At 46.0% G+C, this 16,115-nt stretch overlaps 2 protein-coding genes across 3 annotated transcripts in view; one reads left to right on the top strand and one right to left on the bottom strand.

Moving 5' to 3' along the window:
• snd1 (staphylococcal nuclease and tudor domain containing 1) overlaps positions 1–16,115 on the bottom strand; it is a 352,436-nt gene that overhangs the window by 184,175 nt on the left and 152,146 nt on the right. The gene's annotated exons all lie outside the window — the stretch shown is intronic.
• lrrc4.1 (leucine rich repeat containing 4.1) lies at positions 2,960–8,549 on the top strand. The gene has a single exon (XM_080421300.1). It carries the CDS (start codon positions 5,095–5,097, stop codon positions 7,939–7,941), a length of 2,847 nt encoding a protein of 948 aa, XP_080277426.1. The 5' UTR covers positions 2,960–5,094; the 3' UTR covers positions 7,942–8,549.

Below are 16,115 nucleotides of genomic sequence, written 5' to 3'. Positions count from 1 at the left end.
TACACAAATCACACAACACATAACTATCCCAAAAGACATAAGTCTAACGAAAACTAAATATAAGATGAACCACTTAAAACCTAGCGTCCCTATTCTGGGGTAAACACTTGGTGAAAGTAGCAAATCTGCAAGCTTGCAACGCTTTGTGAGCTTGTAGATCAGCTATTTTTTGGGAAAGATATTTGGTAGTGAGGGGAGAGAAAAAAAGGAGCAGCCCTGGCATTGAGCTATGGGGGAAACGCCCGTCAACCGAGTATATAGGTTTTAGGTAGTTAACCACAGCAAAACCTAAGATAACACATTTTGATTAAACACAAATTCATGATATTGATGGCAGAGAAGTCGATTGGGCTGTGTGTCTTTATTTGGGTAAATTGTGTTAGATCTCTCTCAATATCACTTACTTTACTTAGAACATGCCTTTAATTAACATAATATTTTAATTAACATAATATTTTGTCTGTTTTTACTAATGTCTTCTTCTATCAATTCAATTAAAATAAACTTTATTGGCATGACAATAATTCTCATATTGCCAAAGCATTATACTTACCGACATAAATATTGTGAATATTTTATTGCGAGTCTCACTCCGAGTATCATAATTAAATAATATTTTCTCTGAATTGTGTTCATAATACTGGTGTATTTTTAGTTGTTTAATTACACTAACCTTTGAGAATATGTAGCAACATTCTCTGTACTACTGTGTAGTACAGAGGCTCAATCAAGAATATTGAATTAAACTATATATGAGAGAGAGAGAGAGAGAGAGAGAGAAAGAGAGAGAGCACGCAAGAGAGTTGAATAATGATGAATAATGAATATGAAATGAACAATGATTGTTGTGATTGTTTGTTGTCAGATAAACATGCCAAATACATTGAATTACAATAATTTTATGATCTAATTGTGTTCGATAACATAAGTATAACACTTACAATATCACAAACAAACACAAACACAGTTTTGTAACATTGGAACACACGTTCAAACATTAATGTGCAACTATTTTCTTCTTCTTTTTTTACCATTTTGTTTGATTCGTTCTTGATGCCTTGGCAACAGTGGTGTAAAGTAACTAAGTACATCTACTTAAAAACTGTAATTTTGAGGAACGTGTAATTTACTGGAATATTTCAAATATCCTATACTTTTACTACACTACATCTCAGAAGCAAAAATGTTACTTTTACTCAACTACAAAACGTTAGTTACTAGTTAGTTTGTAGATTTAAATTATTATTACAAAAATGCATTAATTACTTAAGCCCTATATACTTTGCTATTTGAAAATAGGCGATCTACAAGCTCAAAACAAAGTGACGCGTTGTGAGCTTGTTGATCTGCTATTTTCTTAGGAATTGTATACATTTGAAAAAGGGACATTCTGCATAATGAGTACCTTTTACTTTTGATACTTTAAGTATATTTTGATGCCAATAATAATGTACTTTTACTCTAGTACTTTTACTTAAGTAAAAAAAAATGTGAGTACACCACTGCTTGGCAATACTGTTGTTGTAACATCCGTGCCAATAAAGCAGAGTGTGACAGACAGTGCTGTAAAGTAACTAAGTACATTTACTTAAGTAAAGTTTTGAGGTATTTGTATACTTTACTTTAGTATTTCCAATTTCCAATACTTTTACTTCTACTCCACTACATCTCAGCGGCAAATATTGTACTTTTACTCCACTACAATTATTTGAAAACTTATAGTTACTAGTTACTTTGCAGATATAAATTATAAGGTTATGAAACATACAACCACTTTAGCCCTATTTTATACATAGGCTATTTGAAAATATCCGATCTACAAGCTCACAATGTGCCGCATCGCGACGTGTTGTGAGCTTGTAGATCTGCTATTTTCAAACATTTTAGTACTTTTACTTTTGGTACTTTAATTACATTTTGATGCCAATACTTTTGTACTTTTACTCAAAGTACATTTTTAATTCTGGACTTTTACTTGTAACAGAGTATTTCTATATTGCAGTATTGGTACTTTTACTTAAGTGAAGAATCTGAGTACTTTTTCCACCACTAGTGACAGAGCAGGGAGGAGAGAAAGAGAGGTAAAAAAGATACAGACAGACAAACAGAAAGAGAGAGAGGGGAAAGAGGGAGAGAGAAAGAGGGTGGGAGAGCGGAAAAAGAGGGAGAGCGGAGAAAGAGGGGGTGAGAGAGAGAGCAGGAAAAGAGGGAGAGAAGGAGGGGGTGGGAGAGAGGAGAAAGAGGGAGAGAGAGTGGGTGAGAGAGAGAGAGAGAGGAGAAAGAGGGAGAGAGAGGGGGTGAGAGAGAGGAGAAAGAGGGAGAGAGAGGGGGTGAGAGAGAGGAGAAAGAGGGAGAGAGAGAGGGAGAGAGAGGGGGTGAGAGAGCGGAGAAAGAGGGAGAGAGGGTGTGAGAGAGCGGAGAAAGAGGGAGAGAGAGAGGTGGTGAGAGAGCGGAAGTAGGGTGAATCCGGAGAGCGTGTAGGAAATACCGGAGCGACCCCGCGATCACCGGGGCGACGGGGGTTAAAAAACGTGGTTGCCGTGGGGACGCTGCTGTCCATCTCCCCCCTCTCTCTCTATCTCTCTCTCTCTTGCCCAGTCAGTCCTCCGTCTGTCTGTCCACTAACCCCTGAGCTGTAGGAAGCCCCCTGGATGCCACAGAACACCCACACAAACATGAAATAAAAAGGGGAGACAGAGAGAGCAGAAAAGAGAGTGGGAGAAAAGAAGGGGGTTTCTGAAGGACTAGGGCTCAAAAGAGAGTGCTTTGAGCTCACCCAACTACCTCAGGACACTGCAGAGAGACACAGAGAGGGAGGGGGGGGGGGGAGAGAGAGAGATGCAAGCCCCGGTGCGCTCTCTCTCCCCCCCCCCCTCTCTCTCTCTCTCTCTCCCTCTCTCTCTCTGTTTTGCTGCTACAACGGATCCTTTCCACACCGACGCTGCTGTTAACGTCACGCCTCTAAGCCGCGCTGCTTCGCATCGCGCCCCTCTTCCCCCAGTCCCACACTACGCTGGCAGGGGGGAGTCAATCAATCCACACGAAAAGGAAAAAAAGAAAGAAGGAAACAAACGGATAAAGGACCAAAGAGGGATCCGCTTGGAAAGCAACAACAAAAAAACTAGAAGAGAAAATAAGAAGATAAAAGCGGAATGAAGACAAAGTCTCTGGGAGAGGGGAGAACAAGACACTGAGAGAGAGAGAGAGAGAGAAGAGAGCTCATTCTTTCTCCTCCTATTGCTGCTATAACTACAACGCCGCTATCGCGTTTCTCTCTGGAAGAGCCTCTCGCTCAACTCCCCCCCTCCTCCTCCTCCTCCAACCCACCTCACTCAACCCTGCCACAACCCCCCGAACTCCCCCCCCCCCCCCCCCAAAGAAATTGACGGATTATTGGGAAGTGTGCGGGAGGCAGGCTGCAGCTGCCGCTGTGTGTGCAGTGCACTGCTGCCGCGACCGCTACTAGTACTGCTGCTGCTGCTGCTGCTGCGTGGTGTGGTGTGGTGCACGGGAGATGGTCCGCGCGTGTTCATTCGTGCGCGTGTGTGTGTGTGCGCCGGGCGTGTGCGCGCGTCCGCTGCTACTGCTGCCACTGCCGCTGCCGAGGCAGGAAGAGAGGAAGAGCGCACAGCGCTAGTTAAGAGGAAAGCGACGCATATGACAGCAGCGCGTGTCGCCTGAGCCTTTTCACCACCGGCTCCACCGACGAGGACGACCACACGAGCAAGGGTCGGACAAAATACCCACGAGTGGACATTAACCACACTAACGCCAAGAGACAGAGACAAGACAGGAGAGAGCGAGAGAGAACTGAGAGGAAAAAAAAGGGGGGCTGGACTGACCGACCGACCGAGCGAGCGGGCGATTGACCACCAAAAAAAGTGAACGGAGAAAAAAGGAGAGGAGGGGGCTGCTTTCGTTTCTCTTTTTCTTTTTTTAACCTCCTCTTTCTCAACCCCCCCGCCAGCAAACAAAAAGGCAAAGAACATTTTGAAAAAGGACTGTGGAATTTCCATTCTTCAAGCTCGTTACACAAACCCACCCCCTCTCTTCTCATATCTCCTTTTTTGTTTTTTCCCTCTGCCTCGGGTTTCGCTGTGCAGAGAAGCGTGCATGTGAGCGTGCGTGTGTGAGAGAGTGTGTGTGTGTGTGTGTGTGAGTGCGTGCGTGTGTGAGTGTGTGTGTGTGTGTGTGTGTTGTGCGGTCGCCTATGCTATGGAGACTTGGGGAAGGCGTCTAGCAGAAGGATCGACTGTCGGATTCCAAGGGCAAGCGAGAGAACAGGAGCCGATGGCGAGCGAGCAGAGGAACGCATCCTTGCTTGGAGCCTGACTGGATTCTTTACCTCTAAAACCAGTTTTTTTTTTTTCCTCTTTTTTTTCCTGATATAAGGAAAGGAACAAAAACGGGAATCACAGTGGGCCTTCAGATCTTTCTCTTTGGATGTATGGATTTACAAAAAAAGAAAGGCTTCGTCTTGGTTAAAAGCTTTGGCATTGATTTCTGTTTGACAGAGCAGACATTAAAAAGGCTTTCTTTACTGCTCTTGGGATTATACACGCAGCTGATTTGAACACCACAGCTCTTTTCTGTGATTGCACACAGGAGGAAAGCTAAATATCTCAGTTCAAGGACCTGTAAAAAAAAAATTAACTTGAGGTAGGTGTCTAGTGTTTCAACCCCTATTTGCATCAATCTGTAACACCCTACCCTCCTCCGTCTTGTAATCCGGTTTTTCAGTTGCTTAATTTGCCATCATGTCCTGCTCATGCACACGCTTCAGAAAAACCAGCCCACTCCCCCCTCCCATCCCCTCCCGCCCTTGAGCGCAGTCCATGGGAGAAAAAAAAAAAAAAGCATAGCTTAATCCAGGATAGGGCAAGTCCCCTTGCCTTCTAGTAAGCTTCAAAATCTGCCTCCTGCTGTCCCTCTCCAGCCACCTTCACCCACCCTCTCTCCCCTGGTTCACAAAAAGGTTGACCGACCCTACCATCTCCCCCCCCGAACCCCCAGAGCCCCAAAACGGCCCCACTCTCTCTCTCTCCCCCACCAACACCCCCCCATCCACCCCCCCCGGATGATGCTGAATTATGAATGTGCCACATCATGAGTCTCTTGGGGCGGGTAGCTGTGCGTCGAGCCAGGAAAGCCGCCCTGCTCTGTGTGGTGTTCCTGATGGCGCGAGCGTGGAGCAGCGCCTCGCTGGCCTTGGCAGGGGCGGCCGCGGCGGCTCCGGGGCCCCAGGGCTGCCCGCCGCAGTGCTCCTGCAGTAGTCAACAGGGCAAGGTGGTGTGCACCCGCCGCGGCCTCAGCCGCGTGCCCCCGGGCATCCCGGCCAACACGCGCCACCTCAATCTGATGGAGAACGCCATCGAGGCGGTGCAGGCCGACTCCTTCCGGCACCTGCACCACCTCGAGGTGCTTCAGCTGGGGCGCAACGCCATACGTCAGATTGAGGTGGGGGCGTTCAACGGACTCACCAGCCTCAACACGCTGGAGCTGTTCGACAACCGGCTGACGGTGGTGCCCAGCGGGGCCTTTGAGTATCTTTCTAAACTGAGGGAACTGTGGTTGAGGAACAACCCCATTGAGAGCATCCCCTCCTATGCGTTCAACCGGGTGCCCTCGCTCATGCGCTTGGACCTGGGCGAGCTGAGGAAACTGGAGTATATCTCGGAGGGGGCCTTTGAGGGCCTGCAGAACCTCAAGTACCTAAACCTGGGCATGTGCAACATAAAAGGCGAAATGCCCAACCTAAGCCCTCTCAAGGGACTGGAGGAGCTGGAGATTTCAGAGAACCTCTTTCCAGAGATCAAGCCAGGCTCCTTCAGGGGCCTGCGCTCTCTCAAAAAGCTGTGGGTGATGAACTCACAGGTCACCGTGATAGAGCGTAACGCCTTCGACGACCTGTCGTCACTGGTGGAGCTCAACCTGGCCCACAACAACCTGAGTGCGTTGCCCCATGACCTGTTCTCTCCACTCAAGTACCTGGTGGAGCTACATCTCCACCACAACCCCTGGAACTGTGGCTGTGAGGCTGTGTGGTTGGCCCGTTGGCTAAGGGAGTACATCCCCACCAACTCAACCTGCTGTGGACGCTGCCACACACCTGCCCAAACCAGAGGTCGGCAGTTGGTGGACGTTGATCGGGACGAGGGCAACAGCCTTCAATGTTCAGCTCCGTTCATTGGCGATGCACCGAGAGACTTGAACATCTCTGCCGAGCGGGTGGCCGAGCTCCGGTGCCGGACAGCGTCCATGTCTTCGGTGCGCTGGCTCCTACCCAATGGAACTATACTGACACACGCCTCCGGTCATCCACGAATATCAGTCCTCAACGATGGCACCCTGAACTTTTCCAACGTCCTGGCGGGCGACACGGGCACCTACACCTGCATGGTGTCCAACGCCGCCGGAAATTCCAATGCCTCGGCCTACCTTAACGTGAGCGCGGCAGAGCTAAACACGTCAAACTTGAGTTACTTCACCACAGTGACTGTGGAGGTGTTGGGGCCCACCACGGAGATGCCCAAACCCACAACCGGTGCTGCCGCTGCTGCTGCTGGTGTGGCCGGAGGTGGAGGGGGAGGCGCAGGGACTACGACCACAACAGCCTCTCCCTCTGTCTTCCAGCCAGTCTTCATCTCCACACCCACCGTGCTGCTACAGAGCACCGACAGTTCCCCGGGTGCCGCCAAGCCGTCTGCTGGGCCAACGATTAAAGGAGCGACCGGCAAGCCAGCCAAGCCGGGCCCAAGTCTGGATGAGGTGATGAAGACCACAAAGATCATCATCGGCTGCTTTGTGGCGGTCACGCTGCTGGCTGCCATCATGCTCATTGCCTTCTACAAACTCAGAAAGCGCCACCAGCAGAGGAGTACGGTGGCTGCTGCTCGCACCGTGGAGATCATCCAGGTTGATGAGGAGGACCTACCCCCGCCGGCCTCTGCCACCCAGGAGACAGCCCTCTCACTGCCCGAGATCCGGGACCACAACAGCATCCATAAACTGGACTATATCAGCCACACGTCTGACTATGGCTTTCACAAACCCAAGGCAGAGTACAGAACCCAACCCGATTTCACCCTTCACAAGCCCAAGGCTGAATATACCACCTACAAACCCACTATGGACTTCAGTGGCCACAAATCCCCTCCAGACTTTAGCCTTCATAGAAAGGCTGACTACAGCCCATTTAGACCAGACTATAGCCTTCACAAGTCTAAAACAGAATATAGCCCATTCAAACCGGACTTTGGCACTCAGCCGAAAACTAAACCAGAATACAGCCCATTTAAGCCAGATTACAGCACTCACCCGAGACAGAAAACTGACTACAGTCCATTCAAACGAGATTACAGCACCCAACCAAAACCCAAACATGACTACAGCCCGCTGAAATCAGACTACAACACACAGCCCAAACCTAAATCAGACTATAGTCCTTTTAAACCTGACTATAGCACACACCCAAGACCTAAACTGGATTACAGCCCATTCAAAACAGACTACAGCACTCAGCCCAAGCCCAAACTGGACTACAGTACTCAGAGATCCAAACCCGACAGCAGTGGCTACATGCCCCCGGACCCATATGCCCCCCATAAGACAACGGCAGATTACACCGTCTTCAAGACGGACTTCAGCGGCCCCCACAAACCGGACTACAGCGCGTTCAAGTCTGACTTCAGCCCCCACACTCAGAAACCCCAAATGGATTACAGTCCCCACAAAGTGGACTACAGCCCCCACAAGGCGGACTATAGCACTCTGAAGCCCAAATACAACACCTACAAGCCGACGGGGCATGGGGCGAAATGGACAGAGAACAGCGTGGGGAACTCTCTGCCTCGAACCTTGCCCAGCAGCGCCACTGCTTTGCCTGAGCCCTTTGTCATAAAAACTCACACCAAGGAAAAGGTCCAAGAGACTCAGATTTAGAAAACTGCCCCCAAAAAGGACAACCCCCCACCCCCCCCCCCACCCCCCACAACTCACTCCCAGCCCTGCCCCCATTACCTCTCTACCCCCTCTCTCATAAAGTCATGCAATAGAATGCACAACAAAAAAAAATGAGAAAAAAAAAAGGACAGGAACTACTTTTTTTTGTACAGAGTGCAAACTTAAAAGAGACTGATGATTTCTTGTTGTACATGCTTATAAATAAATATATATATGGAGAAGTTGAAACTACCATGGGCTGGTGATAGAGAAGCATATTATATTAAAAAGAAATAAATTGAAACTATTTTCTAACTTGTAACTTCTATTTAAAAATACGAGTTGTTTAAGATGCTGTCTTGACTTTGACAAATGAGGGTAGACTTGTTTAAAAAAAAAAAAAAGGGGGCATTCTGTGTGATTTTTAACCCATGATGCTACAGAGAATGCAGTGAAAAGATAAAAACATTTATACCGAGAAGACTTTCTTTATCAAAAACAGTAAAAGGATCTTTACAGGTTTATCTTGTAAAAGCACCATGAATTTGTACTGTGCCAAATGTTATAAATGCAATAAAAAGGATTTTTGGAAGAAAAAACAAAAAAAAGGAACGTTTTAGAGAGATGTTTTTTTTCTTCCCTTTTCTCCTTTCTCCTGGCGTGCTAGTGATAAGCCAAACGCTTTAGACACTGCAGCAAGACGCTGCAGCTCTATGCTTAACCCTCCGTGTGCTGGATGACTCAGGCAGAGTGAATCATGGTGCAGAAGTGGCCCGTGTGCTGGCGGTGTTTTTAACACCTCCGATGCATGTTTGTGTGCAACGGGGGGGACGAGGGGCTCGTGCCATTTAAGTCGGTGGACATGGTGGTTTTTATCGCAGTGTTAGGCTGATCAAAAAAAAAGGGCTTGTGGCCCCCGAACGGTCATCTTTAAAGTTCCAACAAATGCGTCAAGAACAGCATTAACTGATTTAGAGGGGCTGCTGCTGCTGCGTAGCCGAGTGTTTACGTTAGAACAAGCACAGCTGTCATAGCATCTTAATGTTAATTAATTGAGACATTGGGGGGGGCTGCACTATGCTTTTTGATCGATGCAAGCCGATCATGTGACACATGGGCTCTTTTTTTTCTCCCCTCCAAGTCCTCAACTGGTGTTATTAATCGTGCAACTAATGAATGAAAGGTGGTGACAAATTCAGGTTGAAACATGGTTTGGGATTAAGGCTGTCACAGACACTTTGCCCAAAAAAATATATAGAGCCCCATTTGTCTTTTCATTGCATTCCCCCAGCTGCTGTACCTTCATCAATCAGTGGGGTTGGGGAGGGGGGGTGGGGGGGTACGGTAAGGGGGCTTTTTATGGTGACAAATGTTTGCAGGTCTCACTGTTAACTGTGCATTCCTCATCGTTGACAAAATAGCACCCTCAATCATAATATAGAATCACACCTCCGTCTAATGGAGAGCGACGGTGTGCAGGCCGGCATGTGAGAGGAGGCGGTGGTCGGCAGGTCCAGCCTCGGACAGGTGGGGACGCTTTGTCTCCGAAAAAGGGACAGACTGTGACACCAACACCGCTGTTATTCTCTCTCTCTCTCTCTCTCTCTCCTTGTGCTTAAGAGCGGTCTCACAAGTATATGCATCCACCCAGGAGGGGAAGCTGCCTCCAGCTCATTGAAATGCAAAACATTAGAGGAGAAAAAAGCAAAAACATAAAGGACAAAATGAACGAGCGAGGGAGGGAGGGAGGAGGGGAGGTAGAGAGAGGCAGATTGGGAGCAGTGAAAGGCATTAACGTTGCTTTAAGCTTTTGCAGGGTACCGGGGAGGAGGGGGGGGGGGGGCTTTTTGACAGGTTCGAGGGAAGCATTTTTAGGTGCTTGATGCGACCGTAACTTGCTGCTTGACCTATTACGGACGTCCCCCTCACATAAATGTGTTCCAAACGCTTAGAAATATATTTTATATATATATATATATATATATATATATATATATATATATATATATATATATATATATATATATATATATATATATATATATATATATATAAATAAGACAGATTGCCGGGAGAGGTGTGATGTCATGACCTGACCAGTTCAGGCCCCGCCCCCCTGTGCCAGCCTTCCTCACTCACTGGTTTTACTTAACGCCATTCCACCCTGAAAGCGTCCCCGAAATGTTTCAGAAACAGCTGATCCCTAAGCTCACAAAGCAGTGGCATCGCGACACGTTGTGAGCTTGCAGAGCTGCTGTTTTATTTTTTCTCGAAAAGCCCAAAGTACAAAACAGGGCTTTATAAGCGGGTTAACGGGCCGGCAGCATGGAGAGGGGAGAGAAAAAAAAGACAGGTGTCAAAAGAATGCCGGAGCCATGGCAGCATTATTACCACTCCCCCCTGTTGTTGCGATGGTCCCTCTAATGGCGTAGTGATGGAGAGGCCGCGGACGGATGGATGGAAAGAGTATGAAGGAGAGAGAGAGACACCGAGGCTGGACCGGGGGGGGGGTGGGAGTGACAAGAGGTTAGATGCACAGCTCCGAGGGCTTAGGACGTTACTTAACCTGCAGTACCCAAGTTGTCAGCCGGGGGGGGAAGAGTTATGTGCGTGTTTGTGACGGGTGACAAACCCCCGGCTCTGACAAATTAGAGAGGGAGGGGAGGGATAGGAGGAAAAGATGAGATTGAAAAACTGAGGTAGAGAGAGAAAGCACCAGGACGGCACGTATACAGTTGGCTAGGTGCTGTTGGTGGGAGGGAGGGAGGGAGGGAGGGAGGGAGGGGTGTGGTGGGTTCGTAAGTTGTTTTTGCAGTTTCCTTGGACGCGGGTCAAATCTTGTAAAAGCGGGATGGCACTTGTTAAAAGTTTATATTTTATTGTCCCTTAAGCTGCATTATACAGCTGGGGAAGAATATGATGACGCGGCTCGAAATCAAAAATCGCTGCGGGTGTCGAACAAGCTCACACGACAAAAGACAGCATGCCAACAGCTGAAAGTGTGAAATATTGTTCTAGAAAGATGAGAATGCACATACGCACAGCAGTCCAGGACAGTGAACGCAACACAAATGAACACTGCTTTGAGATGATGACACACACAAGTTGTTTTTTTGTTTTCACCAAAAGTAAACAAACCATAAATTGCTTTCATGACCAGGGCTAAACAACCACTCTCACACACACACAGGTCAGACGGATGACAGACATACGAGTGTTCTTTTCACTCCCACACAGACATAACAATGTTGCCCATTAAAACTGTTACTAAGAAATAAAGCCAAAGGTACCGAGATAAACAACAAAAAATAAATAGATGTAGGCTTTTCCGTTTTTTGCATGGCCAGGGCAAACCACACACTCATGCAGTCACAGTAAACACAGTTGAGACATAGTTCAGGCACTAATGTACACACACACCCACACCCGTACCACAGAGTTCCAAAAAGGCTGACAAGATGATGGGAGAGTTTATGTTTTTTTCACTCCCACACACTGACCAAGAAGACAAAAGTAAACAGAAAAGCAAAAATATTTTAACGAACAGGGCTACAGACACTCAAATATTATGCTTATGTGCACAGTTAAAAATGATGAGCACCAAGTGTATTTCTATGCATGTGTGAAGTGACTTTCTTGTGTTATAGAGTCACTGGTAGCCTAGAAGGTCTCTCTCTCTCGCTCTCCCTCTCTCTCTCTCCCTCTCATATATCCTACTGGGATAAATATAACCCACCGCAGTGCACCCAGAGCCATCAAAACTGGTCACTTAGGATAAAACATACCAAAATGAGACAAGGGCCCAATCAGGCGTACCCCCTCGCCACTGTCATCGTCATCTCACAGCAGCACAGGCCGCGTTGACAACGTGAACGCCGTACTCCAGGTAGAACGAGGCAGAGACGAGACGCAGTGTGCACGTATAGCTAGTGGTTGTGTGTGTGTGTGAGTGAGTGATGTTTTCTCAGGGCACATTACGGTGAACGAGGGATGGAAGTGGAAGGGGGGAAAGACAGAGCTGTGTGTGTGTGTGTGTGTGTGGGGGGGGGGCTGCTTCACGATGATGACTAGCATCAGAGGTGGAAAGTAACTTAAGTACATTTACTCAAAAACAACATTCAGAGCTTGTAGGTGGGCTATTTTTTGTCAAAGATGTTTGGTGTAGACAGAAAACAGGGGTCCAAGTACAGAAAAGAATGCTGTTGGTGTAAGAATATAATATACCAAGATCATGTGCACGTGTGTACACACGCACGCTGATGTTCTTTTTTTTTGCACTCTTTTACGGTTTTATCATCATTATTATTGTTGATATTATTACCTATGCTGCTGCATTGTCTGAAGGAAGCCGAACGGAAACACGTTTTACTCTTATGTACCTGTACACAAGATGTAACAATAAAACACAAGCTTGAACCCTTGAACCTTGAGATACAACTCAGGTCCAATTTACTAGGTCTAGAGCAGTGGTTTTTCAACCCTTTTCATATATCAAGGTCCATTATTTGTTCGACATTTGAGCCACAGAGATTTAGACTCTCAGACCCAAGACTTTGAATATTTTGTTGTCGTTGGGTAAGATTTTGTCCACAATTCCATGCTGTATTGATGTTGCTATCATTAGGAGAGATAACAGGAAAAAAATTATGCAGATGCAGGAATGCAGATGTTTAAAAAATAATTTATCTCTTGAGAGCGTAAAATGAAACGGGTCCGTTTGGTTTCATTTTACGCTCTCAAGAGTTAAAGATCTATAAGGGTCCATTTGGTTACCAACTCTCCATCATTTAGCTGGGGACCACCTGGAACCCCTTCAAGGGCCACTGGTGGTTGAAAACCACTGGTCTAGAGCGTTTAAGTGGTCAAGTTCAAGGAACCCCGGGTTTGATATGCATTTTGGTCACAGATCCCCATTTGCTATGAACTCTTCACCCCTGGCTGGGAGGCCAATCTATAAAGTACAGTCACTCAGTGTGAATTCAACACTATTGGTACGCTATTAATAGGGAGCCGTTATTGGATAACTGATGGTCAGTCAGACGGCCCGTCTGATAGGGAAGGCGGGCGGGATGTCAGGATGACGGCGTGTCCGTGGCGACAGGAAGGCTTTGTCTCTGTGGGAAAACGTAATGTTCCCCATACTCTGTCAGTACAGGTGCTATGCAGCGGTGGAAGAAGTACTTTGAGTTTTTACTCGAGTAAAAGTAGCAGTACCACTATAAAAAAAAATACTCGAGTAATAGGCATGCATTTAAAAAAAAAAGAAGTGTGTTGGCATCAAAATGTACTTAAAGTACCAAATTAAAAGAACAAAAGAAAATTCCAACTTTTTTCGAAAATAGCAGATCTATCTTTAAATAGCCTCAGTATAAAATGTATGTTTTGAAATCATCTAAATCTAGGAATTAAGTATAAAACCGTCAGATGATTGCAGTGGTGTATTGAAAATTCAAATACTCAAGTAATAGCACAGTGCTTGAGTAAATGTACTTAGGTAATTTCCACCGCTGGTACTAACCAACCCCCCCCCCCCCCCCCCCCCCGTCTCTCTCTGCCCTCACTTTACCATTTCATTTGCAGTTAGAAAGCCATTTGGAAAGAGGGAACAAAGTCACAGTTCAGGAAAAGAAAAGAAAGGAAAAGCAAGTGACAGGGGGAGAGAGAGAGAAAGAGAGAGAGGAGCTGTGGGGAACACTGGGAAGTGTACAGGAGGGGGGAAAAAAGGGCTGAGAAAGCAAGAGGGACAAGCCTGGGAGAGGTACGATGACAGAGGGAATCCAATACAAGTGAGAGAGACACAAAACTAGAAGAGGGAAGGGCTGAGAAGCACACACACACACACACACACACACACACACACAAATATCAAGACAGGTAAATGGAAAATGTGTTGAAGCTGTAGGAGCCGAGTGACAATAGACAAGAGAGTTCATGTGAGATGAAATGGGACATAAACCATTAGTTGTAACAACAACCACCATAGGACACCCGGTAAAGAGGTACGGGAAGGAAGGAAGGAAGGAAGGAAGGGGGTTAACCAGGAATTAAAACCAGAAAAGTATCCGTCATTGTAGATTTCAGCGTTGGCTTTTCAAAAATAGCAGATCTACAAGCTTGTATATCTGTTTAAAATAAGGGCAAAAAGGACAGCAAACAACGTGTAAAAGACAGAGTGAAAGAGAGGGGGTTAATGTGCATATTATAGATGCAGAGAGAGGAGAAATGAAGAAGCAAGCGAGAGCAGAGAGAGAGAGAGACAGTAAGAAAGAGAGGAGAGAGAGAGAGAGACGCAGGCTGAGGAGAGGGACGCAGAACGTGATGCAAGACTGCCAGCTACAGATAGAACTGGGGATATATAGACCTGCATCTCATGGCTCCCGTGTGATTGGTGGACAGGCTCAGGCTGCAGGCTGGGTGGGGGGGAGGTGATGCTAGTCAGGTATTTAGAGCAGCCATTCTCAGCCTGTGGGGGGCCGGAGGATATTGCGATATTGCAAGTGGGACCCCCAAATAATTAGCAAAACATTACGATTTGATTGAATACTAACAGTTTTCTGAAACAACATAGATACTAGTTATGTTATTTAGATGATACTAGTTGTTATTTAGATTATACTAGTTATGTTTAGATTATACTAGTTATGTTTAGATTATACTAGTTGTGTTTAGATAGATACTAGTTATGTTTAGATAGATACTAGTCATGTTTAGATAGATACTAGTCATGGTATTTAGATGATACTAGTTATGTTTAGATGATATTACTTATGTTTAGATAGATACTAGTTATGTTTAGATAGATAGAGTACTAGTCATGTTTAGATAGATACTAGTTATGTTTAGATAGATAGAGTACTAGTCATGTTTAGATAGATACTAGTCATGTTTAGATAGATAGAGTACTAGTCATGTTTAGATAGATACTAGTCATGGTATTTAGATGATACTAGTTATGTTTAGATGATATTAGTTATGTTCAGATAGATACTAGTTATGTTTAGATAGATATGTTGTGTTACATAAACATACCTATGGTATTTATATAAGATACTAGTGGCGTTATTCAGATAAATACTAAAGGAGAAATACTAGAATCAATCTTTATTGTCACATCACATTACAAGCAAGGTGGGTGAAATTCTTAATTGTGCAGGCTAGTCAATGCAGTTAGGAGATATAGAAGAACACAATGGGAAGAGAATAGAGAAGGGGGGGGGTGGTTAGGTGAGTGTGGTGGTTAGGTGGGGGGTGGAGGGTAGCGGGGGGGGAGGAGGGGGTGTTTCTACAGTAGATACTGCTGATATACCAGTAATGGACGGGACCACTGGGTGTACTTGAGGAAGGGAGCGATGAGGAGGAGCGTGGGGGAATCATGAGGTCACAGCAAATGGAACCGTAGGGACGACATAGTGTGTGTGTGCGTGTGTGTGTGTGTGTATGTGTGTGTGTGCGTGGTGGTGATCAAGAGGACACTGCATTAAAGGGGTCAAAGTCAGTCCCTAATGTTTTTTCAGCAGCTCAGCAGCAGTGAACAAAATGTGGAACACAGCAGTAACAGAACTACTGCACCAGGATTAAAGCTAATTGTTGACATGTCGTTTTGCTGTACTACACAGCAAACTACAGTCTGACTGTGGTAGTTTGATGTATTACGTTAGAATGACCTGCTACACAGTCGGTAATATAAGGCCTATAAAACTTTGGCGTACGACGGACGTATAGGAAATAGCCGACCTACAAGCTCTCTCAACGTGTCACATGGTTAAACGTTGACAGCTTGTATATACAAAAAAAAATTACCTCTAATGACATCCAGAAAATAGGAGCGGTGGGTTAAAAGATGATAAAAGATGGCTCTTTTGTCGTCAAAGCTTCTCTTCGCCCTGTCGCATCGACAATTGCACATTGTTCCTGAAGGACAGGGTGCGTGTTCTCCAGTGTGTGTGTGTGTGTGTGTGTGTGTGTGTGTGTGTGTGTGTGTGTGTGTGTGTGTGTGTGTGTGTGTGTCTGACGTGGTGGCATGGATACATGCGTGCGTGCAGTGGTGTAAAGTAACTAAGTGCATTTACTCAAGTAATGTACTTAAGTAAAATGTTTAGGTACTTTACTGGAGTATTTCCAATTGTCTATACCTTTATATATCTACTCCACTACATCTCAGAAGCAAATATTGT

This window comes from Gymnoscopelus braueri (genome assembly GCF_963280865.1).
Source record: "Gymnoscopelus braueri genome assembly, chromosome: 23".
NCBI lineage: Eukaryota > Metazoa > Chordata > Actinopteri > Myctophiformes > Myctophidae > Gymnoscopelus > Gymnoscopelus braueri.
Note: the sequence above shows the minus strand (reverse complement) of the source record. Positions and strands in the feature narration are given on the sequence as shown.